Here is a 26,912-nt window from a genome sequence, read left to right on the forward strand (position 1 = left end):
GGGCAAAAGTATCCTGGGTTCTTCCTCACTCTCAGAGGATAGCTTCCCAGGATGTCTGCCTAGTCAGAAACATCTGTACAAGTTTAAGTAACTGAGAAACAAACTGTGGTTATTAAATTCCTTTGTATTAAATATATTTTTGACTAAGACCTATTTGTTATAGCAGCACAACTTAGCCTATTATTAATGGCAAAGGTAAGAAATCTGGCAGACACTATCTCAACCAAGCAATTAAGGTTAACACCAACTGTGATACAACACATCAACATCATATACCTCCCAATAAGATTAACTGAGAAAGACACAATATTTCTGTGGCATTCTTGCCAAAAATGTGTAACTTCAATCTTATGATGAGAAAACTTCAGACAAGTTTAAATCGAAGGACATTATGAAAAATAACTTTCCAGTAAAGGAAAAACTCCAGAACTGTCACAGTGTGTAGGAGCCTGAGGAGACATAGCAATTAAATGCAAAGAATTGGATCCTGGGCCAGAAAAAAGGACATTAGTGAAAATTGGTGAAATGCAAAGGTCTATTACTTAGCAATATTGTGTTAATGCTAACTTCCTAATTTCAGTAATTATAGCATGTTATGTAAGATGTAAACATAAGAGGAAGGTGGATGAAGGGAGTGCTAGAATTATCTGTGTTGTTTTACAACTTTTTGGTAAGACTAAAGTTATCTCAAAATAAAAAAAATAAAATAAATACACGAATAAGAATGTGGTGATGAGCTACTGCCATATGGTAGCTTTGCTCTTGATACATTGTCATCAAGCCTGGACAATCAAGACCCACATTGGTTTATATACCTTCAAAAAATTTTTATTACAGAAAACTTCATTCTTCCAAGTCCGTTTCAAGGACCACCTTATTTATTAAACTTGGACTTCTGTGTCTATTGGATTGAATACCTTTCTTGTTCCTTGGGTATCTGATATGGAGTCAAAAATTCTGTCTTTCATTGTAGGTTCTTGAGAAGAGGGACTGGGGCTCCGTAGCTACATTCCATTCTGTGAAGGCTATGAAACATCTGGTCACCTGGAGCACCAACAGCATTATGTCTTTGCCTGTGAGGTTAGGCAGGGGAGTCTGCCATGCTTCAGCATCTCCTCTGCACCCCTCTTTGGGCCCTGTGGAAAATGTCACTGTGGGCCTGTGACCAGATCAAGGACCATAACTGAAGAGCCAGATATCAGTCCTAGGGTTAACACAAGGCATTACAGGCATGACTGTGTGCAGGTGGGGATGGTGGCATGTCAGTCCCCAGAAGTGCAGGGCTTTAGGCAGAAAATGCCAATAAGGTGAAAGGGTCTGTTTCTCAGAAGCAAGATGAGCAGATTAGGGAGGTCTGGGAGCCCACACACTAAGGTGCACAGGTTTCAAATGCAAGAAACTGGGCAGCTGAAAGGAAGCCCATCCCAGAGCACATCAGGACAGATTTGGCCAGCCAGTGAACCAGTGCTTTAATAATGGAGAAAAATGTGGCTGTCACAGGGCTTTGCATGGAAGGCTGTGACTGCTATTTACTGAGCAGTTAACAGGGGAAGGGTGAGGCATTTGAGGGCGGCAGTTGAATCTCAGAGTAGCAACCTCAGCAGAAGGAGGCTGGCAAAGGCTGCAGGGGTGAAAGAGACTTTGGACCCCATATCTGGGGTGGTGGGCTCATTGGAGATGGGTATTGAGGAGCTGCCAACAGGAGGGGTGGTCAAGGTTGCATTGGGAATGGCGGTTGAGGAGGTGTTGGCACTGTCTACACACTCAAACTTTCGGAAGATGACTCCTCCAATTGTCCGGTTCTCAGAAGATAGGAACTGACAGGTAGAGTTACTGATGTTGGAACAGCCTTTCAGCACAAGCGTCTTAGACTCTGTGAATGCAATGGAGACAGTAAGGACTTCACCTCCCTTTTTGTGCTTTTTCCACAGGCTCTCAGCAACCTGAAACCTGTTTTAAATCTAAAACAAGAGCTTAGAGGAAGGACCTAGGATCAAGAACACCAAATGGAGGGGCGCCTGGGTGGCTCAGCCAGTTAAGTGTCTGACTCTCGATGTTGGGTAAGGTCATGGTCTCATAGTTTGTGAGTTCCAGTCCTGCATCAGGCTCTCCACCAGCAGCACAGAGCCTGCTTCAGATCCTCTTTCTCCCTTTCTCTCTGCCTCTCCTTCTCTCTGCCTCTGCTCTCTCTCTCTCTCTCTTTCAAAATAAATGAACATTAAAAAAACAAAATAACACCAAATGGTAATAGCAGAGGGGCCACATAGGTCAGAACACAGACCCCCACCTAACTCCAGAAGAAACTGAAGCTCCAGAAGGTGGATGCAAGCCTGAGCTCACAGAAATGAGCCTGGGACTCAAATCTCCAGTGTTTACTTGAAGAGCTGACAGGTGACAAAATCCAGGGATGGGCTCATCCCCTCTGCTGTCAGTCCAGGAAGGTCTTCTCCCAGACTCCCCTCCTCCAGGTTCTGCTTTCCATCCCCACTTTTCTTTAGACCTGAGTTCTCTCTGCCTGAATTTTCTCTAAGAAAACTAGAGGTGATCTTAATTCTAAATCTGAATTATATTGTATTTAACCCTGTTAAAGGTGCAAGTCCTAGGAAAATGCCAAGGGAATTTGCAAAGAAGATGTTGTTGTGATTGCAACTACCATTATTGAGCTCATAGTATGGGCCAGTATTGCTCTAATGGCTACAACTTAAACAGCTCTGGGGAACAGACAGTTCACAGGGGAGGAAAAACCTGGAAGGGACTAGCTACTTATCTGAAGAAGGGCTACAAACTTGCTTTGAGAAGGAAGGAAAACTCTCCAAATCCCTTTGAAGAAAACAATGACTTACTTTTCTATAGAAAATAGCAGTGCTGGAGATTGAATTAGAGTGAGCTACAAAAATGTGTTGCTTGGCACATGTCTACAGTATTGGGGGGGGGGGAGTGGGCAAAAATAAACAAACAAAAAACACCCCTACATGTATGGCCACTTTGATCTGTCTGGCCTTCAGATTAAGTCAAATACTATGGATTAAAAAAAAAAAAAATCTATCCTCGGCACCAAAAGATATCTGGGAACAAGCTGAGTGGGAAGAGAAATTCTTTCTGATGTTGTTGTTATCTTTAGACATAGTTTAGAATTAAACATCAGAACTGTGTTTAAATCCTAGGGATTTTTAAATTTTTTTTGAAAATCCTTATATCACTAAATGAGAGAAGTCAATGTGAAAAGGCTACATACTATATGATTCCAAATATATGATATTCTGATAAAAGCAAAATTATGGGGAGAGTACAAAGATCTGAGGTTTCCAGGGGTAAGAGATTAATAGAGGATTTTTAGGGCAGTGAAACTACTGTGTGTGATGCTATAATGGTAGATACATGTCATTATACATTTGTCAAAACCTATGGAATATGCAACACAAACAGTGAATCCTAATGTAAACCTTGGACTCTGGGTAATAATGATGTGTCAATGTAGGTTCATAGATTACAACAAATGTTCGATTTTGGTGTGGAATGTTGATAGCAGGGGGAGTCTATGTATGTGTGGGAACACATATGGGGTATGTGGAAATCTCTTTACATTTTTCTCAATTTTTCTGTAAACCTAAAACTCTTCTAAAAAATCTTTAAAAAAGTAAAAAATAGTTTCAAGATACGTGTGATGTTTGACCCAACTGAAAAATCTGCAATTACATGTAAACATGGATTTCCAATACTATAATTGCCATTAACAAAAGTTGAAATTAAATTGTACTTGAGTGTTGGTGTTCTGAAACTATTTTTATTCTGAGCTGTATTGTGACGGAGACTCACTGGCTGTTCTAATTTTAGCTTCATGTCTCTTCCTTTCCTGCTGGGCCACCACTAGACACCATTAGAATGCATTTCCACCCTCCAATGCAGTTTGGGTTCTGGCCAATAGAATGTGAGAAAGTGACTCATGCACCTCCAGGCCTTGCCTATAAAAACCTGCCTGCCTGGGTGCCTGGGTGGCTCAGTAGGTTCATGAGTTTGAGCCCCCCATGGGCTCTCTGCTGTCAGTGGGGGGCCCACTTTGGATCCCCTGTCTCCCTCTCTCTGCCTCTCTCTCTCTCTCTCTCTCTCTCAAACATAAACATTAAAAAAAAAAAAGACTTTCCTGCCTTCCTCCACTCCTTCTCTTTCCCCCACCTATTGGTGAGATTCAAAGAATATAGCAGGCAGCTGCCAAGTCCTGGGTAGGTGGGAACCAGAGCCTCGAGATGGAAGAAACACAGGCCCCAAAACTCTGCAATCAACTGCCATATGAGCAAAAAATAAACATCTGTTACATTAAGCCAGAGGATTTAGAGGTTGCTTTTTAACAGTAATAAACATAACCTAACTAATAAATGTATTATTCCTTAAATACTTGGGTATAGTATTAGCTTTGTATTTTATAATGGTTAACTTGTGGGGCTCCTGGGTGGCTCAATCAGTTTAGAGTCAGACTCTTGGTTTCAGCTCAGGTCATGATCTCATGGTTTGTGAATTCAAGCCCCACATCAGGCTTTGTGCTGACAGCAGAGAACCTTCTTGGAATTCTCTCTCTCCCTCTCTCTCTGACCCTCTCTTACTCTCTCTCTTCCTCTCTAAATAAATAAATAAATAAATAGTTAACTTGTATTTCATAATGGTTAATATCAAATTAATTCTATAGAAAAAAAGCAAATTGTTGGCTCTTAAACCCAATCTAACTCTTTCAGTCAGGTGATCCATGTTGTCATAAGCCGACACTTCTCAGTGACAAGTAGAGAGAAAAGTGTTAAGTATTAAAAGGAAATAAAAGCAAACACACACCCCCACAGAACAACCCAACCTAGTAAAGAAATAAATGCCAGGAATGACATGATCCACTTAAACAGGCCTGGCTTGATTATAAGCCACAGTAGAACAAGGTTCAAGAGGTGGACAGCCCAGAAGGAATGGTTCTGGACTAAGGTGGCAGAAATAGCAACCAGCTCAAGGCTACATTAACAGCCTCACTATCTCAAAGACATTCTGACCTTGTCTTTTTATCCTACTAACCTCCCCCAGCCTTCTTTTGTTAACCTAGAACTTATTACCCAACACTTGATATGTTTTCAACTCAAGTCTCATAAAAGGAAATTAAAACCCCAAGACGTACCAGTCTTAAATTCTGCAACTAGACTAACACACCGTTCTTCTTTATAACATTTCCTGGATTTCACACTACAGGAAGTTTCATTAGATCCATAACATGCAAGACACTCTGTGTTGTTGGACACATCTTCCTGTAGAGGAGCTGGGAAGAATAAGAGTAATTTAGAACAGTGTTAAAACACAGAACATGGCACTGCCTTGTACTGAAGGAGACAAGCAAGCAAATATGCTGGCCAGAGAGAACTTGAGAATGGGCAATTGCATGAAGACACTAATCATCCCAGCCAAATAGTTACATATCCTCCCAAAACAGTTATAGCACACAACCCCACACACTTGCCCTTACAAACCATTCAGTCTTTAAAAACTATGGTCAGTGGTTGTGTTGGGCTGAGAAGAAAACCAACTGATGTCAACATTAGCCAACTATGCTGAACACGCCAATAAGTGTATAGATGTTACTAAATCTTTCTCTGAATAAGGGTACCTGGGTGGCTCAGTCAGTTAAACATCCAATTTCGGTTCAGGTCATGATCTCACAGTGAGTTTGAGTCCTGTGTTGGGCACTGTGCTGACAGCTCAGAGTCTGGAGGCTGCTTCAGATTCTGTGTGTGTGTCTCTCTCTCTGCCCCTCCCCAACTCGTGCTCTGTCTCCCTCGCTCTCTCTAAATATATATATATCTCTCTCTCTGCCTCTCTCTCTCTGTTCCTCTCCCCCCAAAATAAATAAAACTTTAAATAAATAAATATTTCTCTGAATAAATGAACACATGCCATTACTTACCAAAAATATACTGAGACCCAGTTCTGCTATTAATGACCTATGCTAGAACTATGACCAATTAACCTTGCCTTTGTGGCTATGTTTTCTTCTCCTTGAAAAGAGAGCTTTGGTAGGAGGGGCATCTGGGTGGCTCAGTCAGTTAAGTATCCTACTCTTGATTTCAGTTCAGGTCAGGATCTCATAGTTCATGAGTTCAAGCCCCACATCGGGCTCTGCACTGACAGCAAGGAGCCTGCTCGAGATTCTCTCTCCCTCTCCATCTGTTCCTCTCCTGCTCTTTCTCTCTCAAAAATAAATAAACACTAAAAAGAGAGAGAGCTTTGTATGGACCAACAGTTGTCAAACTATGGTCCAAGAACTACTGGGAATCACCCAAGAATCTTTCAGGGAGTCCACAAGGTCAAAAACATTTTCATGATAATACTAAGATGTTCGTTGCCTCTTTCACTCTATTTCTTTCATGAATGTACAGTGGAGTTTTTGAAAGGTTACATGACATGAGAGATTGCAACAGATTAAATAAATGCACAAGCAAATCTGAGAATCCAGTTGTCTTCTATTAAGCCAGAAACCAAAGATGTTTGAGAAAATATGTAACAATGCCACTTTTCTTACTAAACATTATGTTTTGTTTTGGAAGATAGCTTTTTTCTATTTAAAAATGTTATTAATGTTCACATGTGGGTTTATTATTTTTTAGGAAGCTCAATAAAGATTTTTAAAATTTCTTTTGGACATTTTTTTAATTTTTAAAATTTCTAATACAGTAAATACTGATCATATGGATCACATAAATCAAAGTTCTCTGGAGTTCGCCATAATTTTTAATACCTACAGTCTTAAAATAGGGCCTGAAACCACATTTTAGAACTACTAATAAGCATCTAATTCCATCCAACTTGGAGTGCTGTGACTTCTGTCTGTACTTGGAAAAGAGGAAAGCATAAGAGTAGTGGTGGCTTTCCCATTTTCCTGTAATTGTTGTAATTGTTGTAAGTCAGCTATTTATATTACTTAGATATGTACTGAAGCTCTTGGACCTGAGATGTCCCCCAGAGAGTGAGAACCACAGGTGGCAAAGGAAGGGACAGGGCCAGGTAGACAGAGGGAGGATGGCACATTGCCAGCACCCACCTAGAGCATCACTGGTGTCATTACACTCCTTCCCTTGGCAACACTGGCTTGTAAAGTGAAAACGTTCTTCACCAGACACGTGGACAGTGAAAGCTTCAACCATGTCTCTTCCTTCCCTGCAGTTCTCTGCAGAGCAGGCCTTATCCTGATATAATGCAATGGCTGCCGCTGCACAAAGACAAACACAGAATATCATCCCTGGGTGCTGAAGCTTCAGAGAGGGCAGAGACCCTGAATAGTGACTGCTTCAGGAAACAGTAGAAACATCCTCAGTTCAATGTGATTTCAGAGACACTTGGGAGAGTTTCCTGCAAAAAGAAAAAATTTTCCCCATGAGGTAGTTCCTTTTCCAGGAGACTAGCAGAGGTGCAGGCTAAACTTCAGGACAAAGACTGATGAGGAGCTTGAAAATGGTAGTTCGGGCCAATATTCCAAAGTGCACTTATCAGTCTTAGCATCTTGAAAAATAGCCAAGCAGATCTGATGGTCCTAAGTGCAATCTGATGTTAAACCTGAATACAGTCAAGCTTTTAGATCAGAGCTGTCTGATATGGTAGTTAGTAGCTATATGTGGCTATTTAAAATTCAGCTCTTCAGTCATATAACCACATTTCAAGTGGCCAATAACTACATGAGGCTACTATATAAGACAGCATTGATGTAAACTTTTCCATTATTGAAGAAAGTTCTACTGAGCAGCATGGATCCAATTTATAGGAAAATACCAGAAATAGGGGAAGAAAGAAATGACACCACAAAGAAGCAATTAACCAAAGCCAGAATATGAGACAAATATAGGACAAATGGTCCAGTTTCTCCAACAAATCAGTGGGATTGAACAACAACAACAAAATGATGATTGATTCCTGTTATAAAACAAATTGGACATATTAGATCTGACAGCAAAATACAGTGTGAGGATTTTGTTTATATATAAATTCTAATACATTAACTATAACACAACATCTGAAACAATTGAGACATTTTTAAGATGTCCTGGCTACTACAGAAAATTAAAGAATTCCAGCTAATTTTCTTAGGCATATAAAGGTATGGTAGTTACATAAAGAGAAAAAAAAAGTCCTTATCAGAGATGAATAGTGAAGTATTTTTAGGTGAAATTACATGATATCTAAGTTTGCTTTAAAATACCATTGCATGGGCACCTGGGTGACCCAGTTGGTTAAGCATCCAATTGTGGCTTAGGTCATGATCTTATGGTTCATTAGTTCAAGCCCCACATCAGACTCTGCTCTGGCAGCTCAGAGTTTGCTTGGGATTCTGTCCCTGCCCCCATCTCTTTCTGCCCCTCCCCCACTTTCTCTCTGTCTCTCTTTTTCTCAAAAAAAAAGTAAATTTTAAAACAGAAGAAAAAAGAAATTTCAAAAAATAAATAAAATATTATTACAAAAAAAGGCAAAATGTTGATAATTATTGACACAGGATAGTGGTTACATGGCAATGCATTATATTCTTCTTCTTGCTTTTGTGCATATTTGAAAATGCCCATAATAAAAAGTTAAAAATAAATCTAAGTGCTCTGAGAGAGAGGTAACAATCATGCCAGGAAATCACCCTGGGAGGGAGTATGAGTGAAAATATGTTGGATCTGGAACAGGAATGAGCACTGAAACAGAGAAAATTGGGGAGGAAAAATGGAAGAATGCAAGCACCCAGAGCAAAGTTCCTGCTTTGCAGTTTACTAAGAGGTTCCCCTGCTTCTCACATCCACTAATTCAGGTACAGAATGAGATTTCAGTCAAGGAAAACCATTCCAAAAAGCCACAAGGGCTTGTCTGTTTGCTCCTGCATTTTCAACTGACTTCTGAATTTTGCTTCTTCTGGAAGGCATATTCATGAGCCCATCTCTCTCTTTGCACAGCTGGGCCTTTCCTCAGCCTTCCTTTCTTCCCTGGCCACCCTCTCCAGCTCCTGCCCCATGCAAATCCCAGAAATGGGGGTTATAGCATCCCAGACTCACCTAGAGAAGAGTTGGCCAAGAAACTGGTACAGCTGACATTGGCACTTGAGGGACACCCAGTGATGCTGCTGTTGACACAGGAGTTTGTCAATGAATTACACTGCACACAACTCAGGGATTCTGGGGAGACAAGATGTCCAACATTGTCAACATTCAGGAGACACTTATAGAGTGTACTATGGACAAAACACCACATCCATCTCAAGCTAAAGGAATAGCTGGGAGGTATCCCTTCCCTCTGGCATCCCCCAAATTTGAGGCTGTGAGATATAGCCACCCCCATTAGTTTCTCTCCACTGTCCACCATTTCCCACTGGGAATAACCACAGCACAGAGCTCCAGCTCCACTGACACCAGTGTGCACAGAGAGGTCTCCCATTATCCACTGACCAGACTTTGACATGAGAGGCCACATGAGAGAACCCCAGAGCACCAAGAACAGAAGACCTTGATGAGGTGTGAAAAGAGGTCTTTATTCCCAAAGGGTGTCATTGTTTTCCCTCACCTACAGCTGTTACCACAAGTGCCGCGATGATACAGGTAAGGAGGATGCCTTTCATGGTGCTGGATCTGGTGTCTCACAAGGACAAGGACTGTGGCTGTACAGCTCTAAGCCTGAAGAGACACAAATAAGGCAGTCTGGGGTCTTGGAGCATCCCCTAATTGTAATAATACTTTGATAAGCCCAGCACACAGCCCATCCTTGTGAAAGAAAGAGTCAGCATTCTTAGCTGTGAGCACAGATTTGTGATGCAGTTTCTATGCTGTCCTTTTATGTGCATCAGTCTGGGATTTCCCCAATTCTGGATGCCTGCAGAAACATCTACACACGGATACAAAACGCAGCCTGTGCATTTCCTACGGAGCCACTTCAGGTACAAGATGGGCAAGCAGAAGATTGCCATCCCCACTGGGAATGGGATCCAAGAAGAAAGCTGGGCTTTCCTGTCCCAGAGCATAATGTAATCCTCTAGCTAATATCTGGCCTCATACACATAATTGAGGGGCTTACCGTTGTCATCACCACCCCAGTGGGCAGACACCTATTGAGAACTTTATTCTAAGCATTCTGTGTTCTTTAATTCATGTAATGCCTCCACCCTAGCAGACAGGTACTATTATTAACATCGCCCTCATTTCGTAGGGAAAATCAAGTCCCAGAGAGATTAAATAAATCACTCAAAGTCAAGGTCACATTCTTGGGAGGTGATAGAGCTGGGGTTAGCTAAGGGCCCTAACCACCACCCACACTGCCTCAAACTCATGTGAGTACCAGAGCCCCAGGCCTGAACACAATCAACCTACAGGACTGAACCAGAGGCTCCAGCACACCAGTCTTTCTGTATCCACCAAACATCTGATAGCTACAGTTTCTCTGTATTCATTAGGATCCTGAATCAGAGCTCCCAGAATTTCATCTTGCCCATGTATCAAAGGAGCAAGGAGGGGAAGTATCTGGCTCTGCACGGAGTCCTTCCTGATTGTTAGCTCATTTACCCTACAAACAGTAGCCACAAGCTGCATGTGGCTATTTGAATTTAGATTCATTGAAATGTTGAAAAAAAACAACATTCTGTTTCTCAGTCACCTGGCTAGTGACCACTTATTGGCCAGCACAACTTTGGAACATTTCTTTCATCACAGAAAGTCCCAGCTCACAGTGTTGCTTATTGCTCTGCTCAGCAGGTGGCAAACTTATAGACAGAGATAATGAATGCTGCCCAAATTCACCCAGCTTGTTAGGCCAAAATTGGGACTTCATTCTGCATCCTTTAAGCTCCAAAGCTGAGTTTCACCATGATAGGGAGAACTGACCTTCACCTGGGAGCTGCAGCCCACCTCTCACCTCTCACCTTTCCACACTACATACATGTACACACCACACACACCACTTCAAATATGATCTCTTAGTTGACTTATTAGGGGTTGGTGAAAATGAAGAGAAACTAGTTCAATCAGGGGAGACAGATGGGCCCATATATTATCTAATGGCCACAAAATATAAAAAAAAAAAACAAGGAGAAAAATTAAGTATGTCTAATTTGAAGCTTGTGGCAGATGTTCTCTTCATTGCACCCTGCATGTGCCCATGCCCGATGACCCCTCCAGGCTTCAGGAACCCCAGTAGGGAGAGAGGCTCATGGGGGTGAGCCTCCTGGGAAGGGTCTTCTCAAGCCCTGTGAGTGTGGAAGAGGATGGAAAGGGAGGTAAAGAGATGAGTGTAAAGAGGCCATAGCAGCCATGCCTGGTACATAAATTGCTTCTCCTTGTGGCATAAACATGATTATTAGACTCATTTTCGTAGGGAAATAAAGGAGGCCCAGAGAGATCAGGATCCAGTCCAGGGACACATGGCAGAGAGTCAGAGTCTGGAGTGGTGAGAACTTGGGCCCTGCTTGCCACCTCTGAAGCCAGTGAGGTGGAGGTTGGGAAAGGGAGCCTCATATGGAAAATGTGAACACGCAGCATCTAAAAAAACCCTTTGCAAAGTACTTCCTTCCACTCATTCTATAATTGGACATTTTCAATAGCCTGAGAGGGTTCTACCACAATTGCTTTCATTTTATACATAGGCAAGCAGAGTTCAGAGCAGGTATGAAAAGGACAAAGCACATACCATGAGCAAACCCCACAATGCACACATCTCTCCTCACCAGGCTTCCCTTTCCTGAGTGTTGCTAAAGAAGCCAGAGCTATGAGAATGCCCTGGACTACAACCACCCCCACAATGCCCTTCCCTTGGTTTCAGCTCCTCTCAAGGTGGGACACCCTCCCCCCACCCCCACAGCTTGGCTTCAGCCCCTCACCTTCAGAGTCTGTCCTGGAGACTGCCCACAGAAGGTGGATCCCAGCAGAGGATTAGAGCAGGTGTGTGAAGGGCCTTATATAGCAGGTGACTACACAATCAGAAACCACAGCTGCCTGCAGGGAGGGGCTTCTGGGTCAGGCTGGACTCTGCCCAGCCACAGGGCCACAGGGAGCTTAATCCTTTGGCAGCTGTGCAATTGGTCAACTATCTGAGGCCTCCAGAATTTGAGTGCAACTTTGGTTAAGGCCTGCCTTTGGCAAAGCATGCAAGAAGTAAGATGTGTCTCAGGCATGGTCTTATGTTGGCTGTGGCCCACAGAATGGATTAAAGTATCTGTTAATAAGTCACAAGCCTCACATTATACCAGCTCGATAAAGCAGTCACCTTGATTTACAGATAAGGAAATGAAGGCACAGGAGAGAAACATAAGAGACTTGCCCAAGATCACACAGCTCAGGCAAAGTCAGAACTCAGAATCAGGCCACATAGAGTCCATGCAGCTTAGGAAAGGGGAGTCAGGCCCCATGGGGCCTCAATAAGTCTCAGAGTCCTTTAGCCAAGATGAGGGCAAACCCACTGTGCAACCTCACAGGGTAGAGGGGTCACGAAGCCCTTGCTTGCAGCATGTCCTACATGCCTGTGTGAGGGGCCCACAAGCATTTCTGCTGCCAACACCAACACTCGAATTCATCCAGCCTCACCATCAGGGAAGCCACTATTGATAAGAACCTGGGTCAGCACCTCCCAGCAGCCTCACATTGTGCCATCGATGCTCCTGGCATTGAGAATAAACTGGAGTTACCTGCTTTTTTCTTCTTTCTGCTGTCCCTGCCACCTCAAGACACATATGCATGCACATTCATGCACACACTGACATACACACAAACTCAGACATATATTCACACACATCATAAACCACAGACACACACACACAAATATCCATACACACACACACACACACACACACACACACACCACATCACACCAACATCCCCAGCCTTCAGTTAAACTTGGAGTTCCCCGTTCTTGAAAATATCTCTTTGTTTTTTTAAAAAAAGTATGTATGTATGTATGTATTTATTTATTTTGAGAGAAAGAGAGAGCGTGAGCCAGGGAGGAGCAGAAAGAGAGAGAGACAGAGGATCCCAAGCCCTGACCCAGGGCTCCAACTTGAGATGGGGGGCTCCATCTCACAAACCATGAAAACATGACCTGAACCAAAATCAAGAGTCAGATGCTTAACTGACTGAGCACCCAGGCATCCTGAAAATACTACTTATCCATTTGACCTACTCTGTCACTCAGCTTTCCCTCCTTTTCCCAAGCTCATGTTTTCATTCAACAAACATTTTTTTTTTTTTTTTGCACTATGCATCAGGTCTGCTCCAAGCATTTGGGAGGTATCTGAGCAAAGAGACAGAGACTGCCCTCCTTGAGTGTAGTCATGAATGTGAAACAGAAAACATAAATAAAGTGATAAACAAGCAAATTACAGAGTAGATTAGAATGTGGTGACTGCTCTGACGAAAAGACAGAGAAAAGCAAAAGCAAAGGTGAAGGACCAAGCATGCTGGGGAACACAGGATTCAATTTTAAATAAGGAGGTCTGCATTGGTCTCATGAAGAAGGTGAAATTTGGGTCATTTTTGTAAGCAGAGCCTCTGACCATCCTTTCTTTTCTCTTGCTCTCTCCTACCCTCAGGATGGCTATAACAGCATTTTCCTAAACAAAGGTAAGTCCCTCCCTAACAGAATTTGTTATGTCTTCACTCCAGCCACCTGGGACACCCCATTAGGAGAGGTGGTAGCAGGAGTAGCCAATGGGATGTGGTGAAAGAAAAGGCCTATGCATTGGACTTTCCCCAGCCTAAGATGGGGGATTTGAAAGGCACAATAACAGCCCCAGGGACCACTCTGTTAACACACTGAAAACTGACAGGAGAATCAGGCTAATCTACATTAATCCTTCTCAGAAGGCACCAGATCCCCAGGAAAATGGGCCAAAGGCAACTAGGAAGGTCTGGATCTGAATGCAGTCTTTGCCTTTCTTGCCACATAAGTTACTTATTAATCTGTCTCACTGGGCCTGAGTTCCCCAACTATAAAATGGGAACATCAAACCTCAAAGAAATGCTTGTTCATTATTTATTTCCTTCTTCATTCCTCACCCCATCCCATTGTGTTGTTTCTAATGTCATATAACAACAATGACATGGGAGGTGGGGGGTGATCTTGAGTGATTTGGTTGCAGCCCTGGAGCTCAGCTGTACACAGCCATTCACAGCAGTCCTGGATTTGCCCTACCCAAGGTCTAGACAGTATGTAGATGGGTATCATAACCCCCCTTGACAGATAAGGATGCTGAGCCCCAAAGAGGCCTCTTTGTTAGACCTTCAGACACCTGGGCCAATATTCTTTCCACTCCAACACAGCTCATGTAGGGCCAGCCTCGGCCCCAGGGTTGGGAACATTGACCCACCTTCCCTCCTCCCGTTCTATTCCATAGTCAGCATGGAACTATCAGAACTAAAAAGCTGGAATCAGTCACGAAACATTGTAAAAACGCATGCCCTAAAGCAGACACTCCTTCTGACTAGCCAAGAAGTCCAGGGACCCAAGAGAAGAAAGACCTCAACACACAATCTAACTTTTGCTCCTAAACTAAGGACACTGGGCATGCCTCAGGCACCCTGGTTCTATTATCACCTTAGAAGAGAACAAAGCTGGCTGTCCTCATGACCATTCAGCAGGGGTAAGCTAAAACTCACCCAGATATTGGAGAGCTTCTCTGGGGTGTGAACCTGAAAGGCATGTGGAAAATGGGTTTCCTAAACTATCAACAAAGCTTGACGATGAGTTCTCAGAGAAGTGCACTCCATTTTAGAATAAATTTGCAGAGGTAGGCAGGGTCAGGGCAGGACATCCAGAACAGAAACTCCAATAGGGATCTAAGCCAAAAACTCAGCTAAATGTCCTTCACACATGTTCCACCTGCTCTCCATCTGTGTTTGCTTCAGGGAACTTTCATTGCCTGGCTTGTTCCTCCAGCTTGAAAACGTGAAAATGAGCTAAAATCATTAAATTACTCTTCCAAGTATTCCTGATCTGCAGAAACCACTCAGGGAAAATGGGAATGCTCTAAGAGATAGGCCTCCCCAATAGTCCATGCCCTGTGCAAGATAACAATCCCTGAGTCTTGGGTTCCCCATCTGTCAAATGGAGACAGCAATACCACCTACTTCTTAAGAGCTGTTCTGAGGCTTAAAGGAAATCACTGACATTCTGTATGTACTTATCATGTTGAAAGGGCTCCAAAAATGATGCTTCCCACTGCTGTCACTTTATGAGCTTACACCAGTGACATCATAGCCCGGGAGAATACACAAAGCCACACAGAGCAGGGGCTAAGATGAAGCCTGACCTCAGAGTGCTCCTCTGTCACTTACCAATTGATTGAGCTTAAACAGTTCGTTTAAGACTCATTCTCTGAGTCTTGGTTTCTTCACCTGAAAGAAAGGGACATCCACAATACCCAATGTGTTACAAAGATTAAGAGGAAAGCCATGATGCTTTTTGCACAATGCATACACTATTATAAATCTAGCCCAAGAAAATGTGGCTATTATCATTAATTTAGTCACTCAAAGTTTACCTGGTCTTCCTTTGTGGCAGGCAACCTGTCTAGTACTAAATAAATAATTATCTCAGGAAATTTTCAACATGACCATTTCCCAATAGACTCCTGGCTCTAAATGCAAGGCCTTTTGAAAGAATTGTTGCATCCAACATTATATAAAATCAGTTTGTTTGCATGATCTACTCTTGTGGACCTCCACTGGACTGATGAGGAAAACAAAACCCAACAGACAGGCCTGGCTTGACACCTGGCTACACCACTTATCAGGTCTGTAAACTTGTTTAAAATTCTCAGCATCTCCATCAAAACAAAAGGAGAAAAATGTCTATTTCACACAGATACTGACTCACATAGTGGCTGACACACAAAAAGCACTAAATTAAAATGGATGCCCCTTTCCCCAAATCCTTTTTCTGACAATTAAGACCTAAATGTCCTCATTTATTCAAGAAAATATATGTTAGTGCCTTTATGCCAAGCTCTGGATAGTGGGAATACAAAGCCCTTGCCCTCCCTAAGATTTAAGCTGATAACAACTACAAACAAACAAGAAAACATTTTTTTAATACAAGTAAACAGACATATAAAGATAATTGCAAATCGAAGACTTGAGATGGAAACAAAATGGTAGCTGAGATAGGAAAGAATTGGGTTAAGTCAGGGAGACATCTCTGATAAGTGAGAAAGAACCATGCAAAGGCAAGGAGGTCAGATGGCTCCCAGAAGAGGACAAAAAGCATGATCAAAAAAAGGCTCTTTGGTGAAAGACATGCCTTGCTTAAGGGACTGAGCAGAGGAACATCAGTTTATGGAAGAATCACAAGGTTAGTATTCACCCCCTCCTGAGCTCACTTCAATATTTTATGTTGGTTCTTACAAGAAGCTTAGATTAGGTGCAAAGAGCACTAGACTTGTTGGCAGGATATGGGTGTTCAAAGTTAGTTTTGTAATTTACTAGCTATTATGTTAACTTTTCTCCATGAATCACAACTTCCTTATCTATAAGATGGTAAAATTAGTAATAACTACCGAGAAGAAAATGGATGGTGACCTCCCGCCCTCATCTACAAAACATAAAGAGAAATAATTCTCCACTGGCTACATCATTTCTAACAAATGAGGTAGGTGAGCCAGACTAACAAACATCCCTTAAACATCATGCCAAGGTTATTGCATCCATGTGGAATAGAGTCAAAGTCATGTTGACAGGAAGATGGGCTTTCTTTATATAAGACTGAATTACATTGTCTTGGGAAGAATATTAACACCCACTTTTGCCCTCTGAGTAATGAGTGAGGTAAACTGCAGGTACTTCCACTATTGAGGAGTCTGAACTGGATCTGTTTACCTACCTCCCTTCTCATCCTTCCACTCTTCAGAACCAGAAACCCTGGACAGAAAATGGCCTCCATTAGCAGCTGTTCAGAGCCCAAAGTGATGGTACTGGGGAGACTCCTGAAAGAAACAAAGCATGAGGTAGTTCATGTCTCTTGGTATTCAGTGGAGTTGAATTTCTCTGGAGAATGGGAAGTGGGGAGAGAAAGTAGAAGAGTGGAGCCTTCATTAAAAGAGAAAGAGGGATGGAAATTAGGGAGAGGTGAGGAGAGATAGACACAGAAGAAAAAAGGATAATTCAGGACCTTCCTTCCCTCCTTCTTCCTCCTCTGTGAGGCCCAGGACAAAAGTGAGTTGACTCAGGATCTTTCTAGATGTAGCTGTCTGCTGCTTCCCACCAATCTGTCACAGAATGCTCCTCCACCAATAGGCAAAACTGGCCAATTTCATTAAAGTGTGATAAATAGTTTCCAATCACTCTGATGGTGATAGTGATGACAAATGATAGTGCTGCTTTGTAGTGTGTATGTTTTTCTTTTACTATACTTTCTTTTAAAAATAAAATCTAGAAACCCTATGGAAGTTCCAGATGTTTGTTTGAGAGTCTAGGACATGAAACTCATTCTTCTGTTCAGCCAACATGTTCTAAAAACAGCATTTAGAATGGAGAAGAGTTAGGAAAGACTGTCAGGACTAAAGGAAGGGAAAAAAAAGTACAAAGGCAGCTGAAAACAGACAAGTCATGAGACTATCTCCTGTAGCTTGCTTCCAAGGCTGTGTCTATTAACTCATGGGTATAAGGACAGGATTTCCATGTCCTTGTGACTCATTCAAATGGAATGTTTATTTAGGAATATGATACCATTTAAGACATATTAAATGAGCTATTAAAGGATGAAACTATGAAAAGTCTATATTGATGTTGGTGACAATAATAGTGTATGGAAATAAAGCTGGTTTCTATTTTTGGTTCTCATGGGCTGTGCGACTTTGTCCCATGTCATCCCCCTTTTTGTACCCCAGGAAACTACTATAAGTGAAGAATTCAGTCTAGTTTCAAGTGTATTATTCTAACAGAGCTAACCATTCTGGGGCTTCAGACCCCAGAGTTCAAGTCTTTTCTCTGAATTCAAATGCAATCATTAAGATTAAGAAGATGGGAAAAGTTAAGATGGTAGAGTAGGAGGAGGACCCTATGCTTGCCTTATCACTTGAACATAGCTAGATAAATATTAAATCATTCTGAACACACAAGAAATCAATCTTAGGACTGAGAGACAAGACTCTACAACAAGAGGGAGAGAAGAGGCTACATTGTGGAAGGTTAGTAGGTGTAGAGATGTGATTTGGGGAGAAAAGGGTTGTGGCTGCTATGGAGGGGAAGGACTCCTGATCATGGACAGAGGAGAAAGAGAGAGACAGAGAGAGACAGAGAGACAGAGAGAAGTGCACAGAGGATTGCACGGGAAAAACACTTTCCCAAAATCATTGTTTAGGAAAACTGGAAGGGCTGATTAGCATGAGGCTTTACAGCCAGTAAAGCTCAAAGACTGACATTTCAAGTCTGCCATGGCTGGGTGGAACCTAGAGGGTGCATTGGTGCTCCTGTGGAAAAGGAGGGTAAAGGCCTGGGAGCAGAAAAGGCAATTTGAGGATACCTTGGGACACACTAGAAGACAAGTTACCCCCTTATTGGAACACATCTGGGAGAGGTGGCACTGCCTCTAAGGCGGCAAAAGAGCTGTTATGTGTTATTGTACTGCCCAGTCCCTTAGCATAGGGGCAGAGACACCTGCTGGGGGCAGCTAACCTGGACACCGGGTTTTTACTGCATATTATACACCAAGATCCTGCTAGATGGTGTGACTGCTCTTCTGGGACAAATACACACTAGCCCCAGCAGAGCAACACCTTCACCAGAGGATCAGCATGGGGTCTGGGCCAGGTCCCTAAATTTGGAGTTTGAAACACAGTCAGCATGCCTGAGATAAAACACAGTTGTACTATGCTTCCATGTGGGCAGATTGCCTGTACATAGAGTGAAGCCAGGCATCTGGGACATTAGGGAAGACAATTCACTCTTCTATAAGGGCTTCCCAAACAGCAGCATGAACCAACTCCCCTCTCCAGGAACAAGGAAGAGAGCTGTTACCATTTTTTTCCTCTGTCCATCAGCATGAACTGACATCAGCGAGCAACACAGCACTAATAGTGGAGGCCTGAGCTGCCTACACCATATCCCACCCCCTGCATTCTGCAGGTGCTAAAGCAAGTGTGTCTGAGAAAAAGAGCAATGGTCCCCTCCACAAGAAGACCAGCAACCCCCCCCAACACACACACACACCAAGTCTACTGACCATAAAGTGTTACAAAGTTTCAGCTCTAGTCAAAATAGGATTAGAACTCTTTCAACAAGCAAATAAGAGCATACATAGTTAAAACTCACCACACACTATCCACAGGAGACAAGGAAAAAACCTACAGAGGCCTAACTGAGGAAAAGAGCAACCAAAACACAGCACAGAGTGCACACAGCATACACCAGCATACACCAGAAACATTTCCTGAAATGCCAGGTCCTGGACAGTATAAGACTCTTCTTAACAAAGTCATTACTCTCAGGAGCAGGAAACAAAATGGGATTTCCTAACACAGAGAAGACAGAAACCTAGACAAATGCCAAGAGGAAGGAATACATCCCAAAAGAAAGGACAAGCGGAGGGCATGGCCAGGGATCAAATAAAAACAGATATAAGTAATATGCCTGAGCCAGAATTTAACAACAATCATAGGTGTACTTAGGTGGTTCAGTTGGTTAAGCATCAGACTTCAGCCCAGGTCATGATCTCACAGTTTGAGTTTGAACTCCACTACAGGCTTTGCATTGACAATGTGGAGTCTGATTGGTATTCTCTCTCCCTCTCTCTCTGCCCCTTCCCCACGCATGCTCTCTCTCTCTCAAAATAAATAAATAAACTTAAAAAATACAAAAAAATATAAACAACAACAATAAGGATATATAGAAGACTTCAGGGAGTTCCTTATGGCAGAGATAAAAGACGTAAAAACTAGTCAGGCCAAAATTTAATTTAATTTAATTTAATTTAATTTAATCTAATTTAATTAATTAATTTAATTTTATTTTATTTTATTTTTTATTTTAATATAATCTATTGTCAAATTGGCTAACATACAATGTGTATAGTGTGCTCTTGGCTTTGGTGCTCATCCCAACAGGTGCCCTCCACAATACCCATCACATATGTTCCACTCTCCCCCACACCCATCAATCCTCTGTGTGTTCTCTGTATTCAAGAGTCTCTTATGGTTTGCCTCCCTCCCTCTCAGTTTGTAACTATTTTCCCCCTTCTCTCCCCCATGGTCTTCTGTTAAGTTTTTCAAGTTCCACATATGAGTAAAAACATATGATATGTGTATTTCACTGACTGACTTATTTCACTTAGCATAATACCTTCTACTTCCACACACGCTGCTGCAAATGTCCAGATTGCATTCTTTCTCATTGCCAAGTAGTATTCCATTGCATATATAAACCACATTTTCTTTACCCATTCATCATTTGATGGATATTTAGGCTCTTTCCATAATTTGGCTATTGTTGAAAGTGCAGCTATAAACATTGGCGTACATGTGTCTCTATGCATCAGCACTCCTATATTCTTTGGGTAGATTTGTAGCAGTGTTATTGCTGGGTCATAGTGGAATTCTATTTTTAATTTTTTGAGGAACCTCCACACTGTTTTCAGGAGCAGCTACACCAATTTGCATTCCCACCAACAGTGTAAGAGGGTTCCCATTTCTCCAAATTCTGGCCAGCATCCGTTGTTTACTGAGTTGTTGATTTTAGCCACTCTGACCAGTGTGAGGTGGTATCTCAGTGTGGTTTTGATTTGTATTTCCCTGATGATGAGTGACACTGAGCATGGTTTCATATGTCTGTTGGCCATCTGGATGCCTTCTTTGGAAAAGTGTCTAGTCATGTCTTCTGCCCATTTCTCCACTGGATTATTTGTTTTTTTTTGGATGTTGAGTTTGGTAAATTCTTTATGGATTTTGGATACTAATCTTTTATCCAATATGTCATTTGCAAATATATTTTCCCATTATGTCTGTTGCCTTTTGGTTTTCTTGATTGCTTCCTTCGCAGTGCAGAAGCTTTTTATCTTCATGAGGTCCTAATAGTTCATTTTTGCTTTTAATTCCCTTGCCTTTGGAGATGTGTCAAGCAAGAAATTGCTGCAGCTGAGGTAAAAAAGGTTGTTTGCTTTCCCCTCTAGGGTTTTGATGGTTTCCTGTCTCACATTTAGGTCCTTCATCCATTTTGAGTTTATTTTTTATTATGGTGTAAGAAAGTGGTTTAGTTTCATTCTTCTGCATGTTGCTGTCCAGTTCTCCCAACACCATTGTTAAAGAGACTGTCTTTTTTCCATTGGATACTCTTTCCTGCTTTATTAAAGATTAGCTTGCCATACTTTTGTGGGTCCAATTCTGGAGTCTCTATTCTATTCCATTGGTCTATGTGTCTGTTTTTGTGCCAATACCATGCTGTCTTGATGATTACAGCTTTGTAGTAGAGGCCAAAGTCTGGGATTGTGATGCCTTCCGCTTTGGGTCTTCTCTTTCAATATTACTTTGGCTTTTTGGGGTCTTTTATGGTTCCATACAAATTTTAGGACTGTTTGTTCTAACTTTGAGAAGGATACTGGTGCAATTTTGATTGGGATTGCATTGAATGTGTAGATTGCTTTGGGTACTATTGACATTTTAAAATATTTACTCTTCCAATTCATGAGCCTGGAATGTTTTTTTCCATTTCTTTATGTCTTTCTCAATTTCCTTCATAAGTTTTCTAAAGTTTTCAGCATACAGATCTTTTACATCTTTGGTTAAGTTCATTCCTAGGTATTTTATAGTTCTTGGTGTGATTGTAAATGGGATCAATTTCTTGATTTTTCTTTCTGTTACTTCATTATTGGTGTATAGAAATGGAACTAAATTCTGTACCTTGATTTTGTATCCTGCAACTTTGCTGAATATATGTGTGAGTTCTAGCAGCTTTTTGGTAGAGTATTTTGCTTTTTCAATGTAGAGTATCATGTCATCTGAGAAAAGTGAAAGTTTGACTTCTTCTTTGCCAATTTTGATGTCTTTTATTTCACTTTGTTGTCTGCTGATGCTGCGACTTCCAAAACTCTGTGAAACAACAATGGTGAGAATGGACACCCCTGTCATGTTTCTGATCTCACGGGGAAAGCTCTCAGTTTTTCCGCATTGAGGATGATATTAGCAGTGCGCTTTTCATCTATGGCTTTTATTATGTTTAGGTATGTTCCTTCTATTCTGACTTTCTGGGGGGGGGGTTATGAAGAAAGGATGTTGTATTTTGTTAAATGCTTTTTTCTGCATCTATTGACAGGATCATTTGGTTCTTATCTTTTCTTTTATTAATGTGATGTGTCACATTGATTGATTTGTGAATATTGAACCAGCTCTGCAGCTCAGGATGAATCCCACTTGATCATGGTGAATAATTATTTTTATATGCTGTTGAATTTTCTTTGCTAGTATCTTGTTGAGAATTTTTGCATCCATTTTCATCAGGGATATTGGCCTCTAATTCTCCTTTTTCGTGGGGTCTCTGTCTGGTTTGGGAATCAAGATAATGCTGGCTTCGTAGAATGAGTCTGGAAGCTTTCCTTCTGTTTCTATTTTTTGGAACAGCTTGAAAAGGATATTATTAACTCTGCTTTAAATGTCTGGTAGAATTCCCCAGGGAAGCCGTCTGGTCCAGGACTCTTATTCATTGGGCGAGTTTGGATAACAGGTTCCATATCTTTCTTGTTATTGGTCTGTTTAAATTTTCTATTTCTTCCCCTTTGAGTTTTGGTAGTGTGTGGGTGTCTAGAAATTTGTCCATTTCTTCCAGGTTGTCCAGTTTGTTGGCATATAATTTTTCATCGTATTTTCTGATATTTGTTTATATTTCTGAGGAATTATTTGCAAAAAGTCCATTTTCATTCGGGATTTTATTTCGTTTGATCCTCTCTATTTTCTGTTTGAGAAGTCGGGCTAGGGGGTTATCAATTTTGTTTATTTTTTCAAAAAAAACCCACATCTCTTGCTTTCATCGATCTGTTCTCCTGTTTTTGTTTATTCTTTGATTCTATATTGTTTATTTCTGCTCTGATCTTTATTATTTCTCTTCTTCTGCTGGCCTTGGGGTTTCTTTGCTGTTCTGCTTCTAGTTCCCTTAGATGTGCTGTTAGAGTTTGTGTTTGGGATTTTTCTTGTTTCTTGAGATAGGCCTGGATTGCAACGTATTTTCCTCTTATGACTGCCTTTGCTGCATCCCAAAGCATTTGTACTGTCATGTTTTCATTTTAATTTGTTTCCATATATGTTTTAATTCTTCCTTAATTGCCTGGTTGACCAATCCATTCTTTAGTAGAATGTTCTGTAACCTCCATGCATTTGGAGGTTTTGTAAACCTTTTCCTGTGTTTGATTTCAAGTTTAATAGCATTGTGATCTGAAAATATGCATGATCTCAATTCTTTCAAATTTATTGAGGGCTGTTTTATGACCCAGTATGTGATTTATCTTGGAGAATGTTCCATGTGCACTCGAGAAGAATGTGTATTCTGCTGCTTTAGAATGAAAAGCTCTGAATACATCTGTCAAGTCCATCTGGTCCAGTGTGTCATTCAGGGCCATTGTTTCTTTATTGATTTTCTATCTATGTTATATGCCCATTGTTGTAAGTGGAGTATTAAAGTCCCCTGCAATTACCACCTTCTTACAAATAAGATTGCTTATGTTTGTGATTTATCGTTTTATATATTTGGGTGCTTCTGAATTTGGTGCATAGACATTTATAATTGCTAGCTCTTCTTGATGAATAGACCCCATAATTATGATTTAACGCCCTTCTTCATCTCTTGTTACAACCTTTAGTTTCAAATATAGTTTGTATGATATAAGTATGGCTACTCCAGCTTTCTTTTGACTTCCAGTAGCATGATAGATGATTCCCCACCCTCTCACTTTCAATCTGAAGGTGTTCTTGGGTCTAAAATGGATCTCTTGTAGATATCAAATAGATGGGTCTTATTTTTTTTTATCCATTCAGATACCCTATATCTTTTGACTGGAGCATTTAGTCCATTTAGATTCAGTGTTATTATTGAAAGATATGGGTTTAGAGTCATTGTGTTATCTGTAGGTTTCATGCTTGTAATGATGTCTCTGGTCCTTTGTGGTCCTTGCAATGTTCCATCCTCAGGATTTCTTGTAAGGCTGGTTTATTGGTGATGAATTCCTTCAGTTTTTGTTTGTCTTGGAAAACCTTTATCTATCCTTCTATTCTGAGTGACAGCCATGCTAGATAAAGGATCCTTGGCTGAATATTTTTCCTATTCGCAACATTGAATATTTTCTGCCACTCCCTTCTGGACTACCATGGGTCTACTACTCCCCTTATGTGTATAACCTTGTAAGTTAAGGCCCATTTGTCCCTAGCTGCTCTCAGAATTCTCTTTATCTGTATTTTGCCAGGTTCACTATGATATGTCATGCAAAAGATCGATTCTTTTTATGTATGAAGAGCATTCTCTGTACCTCCTGCATTTTGATGTCTGTTTTCTTCCCCAGATTGGGGAAGTTCTTAGTTATGATTTGTTCAAGTATACTTTCCATCCTTTTCTCTCTCTTTCTACTTCCAGAACTCCTATGATATGGATATTATTACATTTCATTGAATCACATAGTTCTCTAATTCTCATCTCATGGTCCAGAATTTTTTTCTCTTTTTCTCACCTTTCTCTTTTTTCATAATTTTATCTTCTATTTTGCTTAATCCCCCCCTGCCTCTTCAATACTCACTATGATGGCAGCTAGTTTATTTTGCCCCTCATTTACAGCATTTTTAATTCATCATGACTATTTTTTAGTTCCTTGATCTCTGCAGCTATAGATTCTCTACTGTCTTCTATTCCTTTTCAAACCCAGCTATTAATCTTATGACTATTATACTGAATTCTTATTTAGTTATATTGTTTATATCTGTTTTGATCAATTCTTTACCTATCATTTCTTTCTGGAATTTCTTTTGAAGAGAATTCTTCCATTTCATCATTCTGGCTAGTTTTCTTTCTCTTGTGTGTTTTAAAAGCTTTTTATGTGCCCTGCACCTGTGAGCACTACTATATTAAAGAGGGGTCATACACTGTCCAGGATCTGGCCATTCAAGAGGTGTTTTTGGAGAATGTTACTTGCTCTTTTTTGTTGTGACTTTGTTTGCTTTATCTCCCTACTCTTACTGATGTTTTGGACCCTCCATCAGGTGTGTTTTGATTTGTTCATTGAAGCAGCTCTGGAAAGGAAAACAAGCAAATAAAGCCAAAACAAACAAATAATAAAAATTTAAAAACAAAAACAAAAAACAAAAAACACCAGCTACAACTCAACCACAGGATGGGGGTGGTGTTAATGGAAGGGGCCTTGTCCCATACAAACAGAGAAATATGACAAGGGTAGGGAAAAAGAAAAGAAAAGAAACTTCACCAGACAGAGAAACTATACAGCTTAATCCAGAGAGAGAGAGATAGAAAAATAAAGAAGGAGATGTAGAACAGGTATAAAGAGAATAGATTAAATATGTCTGCTTAAACAAACAAACAACCATAATAACCAGACTAGAGAAAGGAAGAAATAAGGAGAAAAGGAAGAAAAAAATGCATAGACACAGATATAAATATCTGCGTCTATCTACACACACACACACACACACACACAGATAGATAGATGATATATATATATATATATATATATATATATATATATAGCTATAGATATAGAAAGAACTGTGCAAGAATTAAATCAGAAAATGTAAAACTGCTGGCTGCCTTGGAACCAGTTCAGTGCTGGTCTGGAAAAAGGACTGTCTAGTTCCTCAGCATCAATCCCACTCCAGTAGATAAGCAGGTACCAGGTGTGGAAGGGTGTGGTTTAATGTAGGTGGGTTCTACCTCCATGGTGGGCCCACTGTCCTTTCCATGAATTCCTCCTTGCTGGCAATGTGAAGAAATATGGTGACACCCCAGTCTCTCCTCCATGGACCAGGTGTCCCAAACCACTCTGTTTAGGCTGTCCTCATTGTGCCACAGGTGCAAATGAGGAGGTTTGTCCCACTCCACCAACTCCCAAACCTCCCTTGCCCTTGGCTTGGATTCAAACCTGATGTCTTAAAAGGTCCTTCACATGTGCCCTGGTTCCAGGGAAGTGCTGCTCCGAACCACCAACAGGTGTCTTAATAGTGCCAAGGGTGTGGTTTTCCTCTTTGGCCAACTCCCACACCTCTCTGGCTCTCAGCTGGGATTTAAACCCTTATATCTTTTTTTTAACATTTATTTATTTTTTGAGAGAGACAGAGCGTGAGCAGGGAGGGGGAGGGAGAGGGGGAGACACAGAATTCCAAAGCAGGCTCCAGCCTCTGAGCTGTCAGCACAGAGCCTGATGTGGTGCTCAAACCCATGAACTGCAAGATCATGATCTGAACTGAAGTCAGACATTTAACCAGCTGAGCCACCCTGGTGCCCCTAAACCCTGATGTCTTAAAGGATCACATTATGTGCTCCCCAGTTCTGGGGAAGTGCTGCTCCATGCCACTGATATATGACCTCTGGCTGGTGGGTGCAGGCAGTCTTTGTCCTTTGAATGGTTATATGCTTTCTTCCCACAGCACACCAGGGAGGGGATTGTTTCCTCCCACTGTGGGCTGAACCTTTAACTAGTTACTGAGCTTGGGGTTGGCTCCTCTCCTCCCCAGGTGCACGAACAGGGCAACCAGCCCCAGTCCAGAGAAAGCCCCACAGTTAGTGATTGGATCTTTCTCTATCTCATTCTGTGGTTTTTCTCTTGTCCAGATACAGTCTTATGCTTTTCAAGCCTCTCTTTCTCTTCCTTTTGTCTCTTTGCAGAAGGGGATCCCTCCCCTCCTTGCCTACACCACCCATTTTATCTCTTCCAGTTTTCAATCATGCACTATGGCCCACCAGGTTGTCCCCATG

The 26,912-nt window shown here is 41.4% G+C and overlaps 1 protein-coding gene across 1 annotated transcript; it reads right to left on the reverse strand.

Annotated features, from left to right (window-relative positions):
- Nucleotides 1-501: 501 nt before the first annotated feature.
- Nucleotides 502-9,661, reverse strand: LYPD8 (LY6/PLAUR domain containing 8). The gene is made up of 5 exons (XM_043583844.1): nt 9,550-9,661; nt 9,045-9,164; nt 7,064-7,231; nt 5,150-5,287; nt 502-1,873 (listed from the first exon to the last, which is right to left on the reverse strand). Exons 1-5 carry the CDS (start codon nt 9,602-9,604, stop codon nt 1,584-1,586), a joined length of 771 nt encoding a protein of 256 aa, XP_043439779.1. The 5' UTR covers nt 9,605-9,661; the 3' UTR covers nt 502-1,583.
- Between the last annotated feature and the right edge of the window lie 17,251 nt (nt 9,662-26,912).

Source organism: Prionailurus bengalensis, chromosome A1 (assembly GCF_016509475.1).
Source record: "Prionailurus bengalensis isolate Pbe53 chromosome A1, Fcat_Pben_1.1_paternal_pri, whole genome shotgun sequence".
NCBI lineage: Eukaryota > Metazoa > Chordata > Mammalia > Carnivora > Felidae > Prionailurus > Prionailurus bengalensis.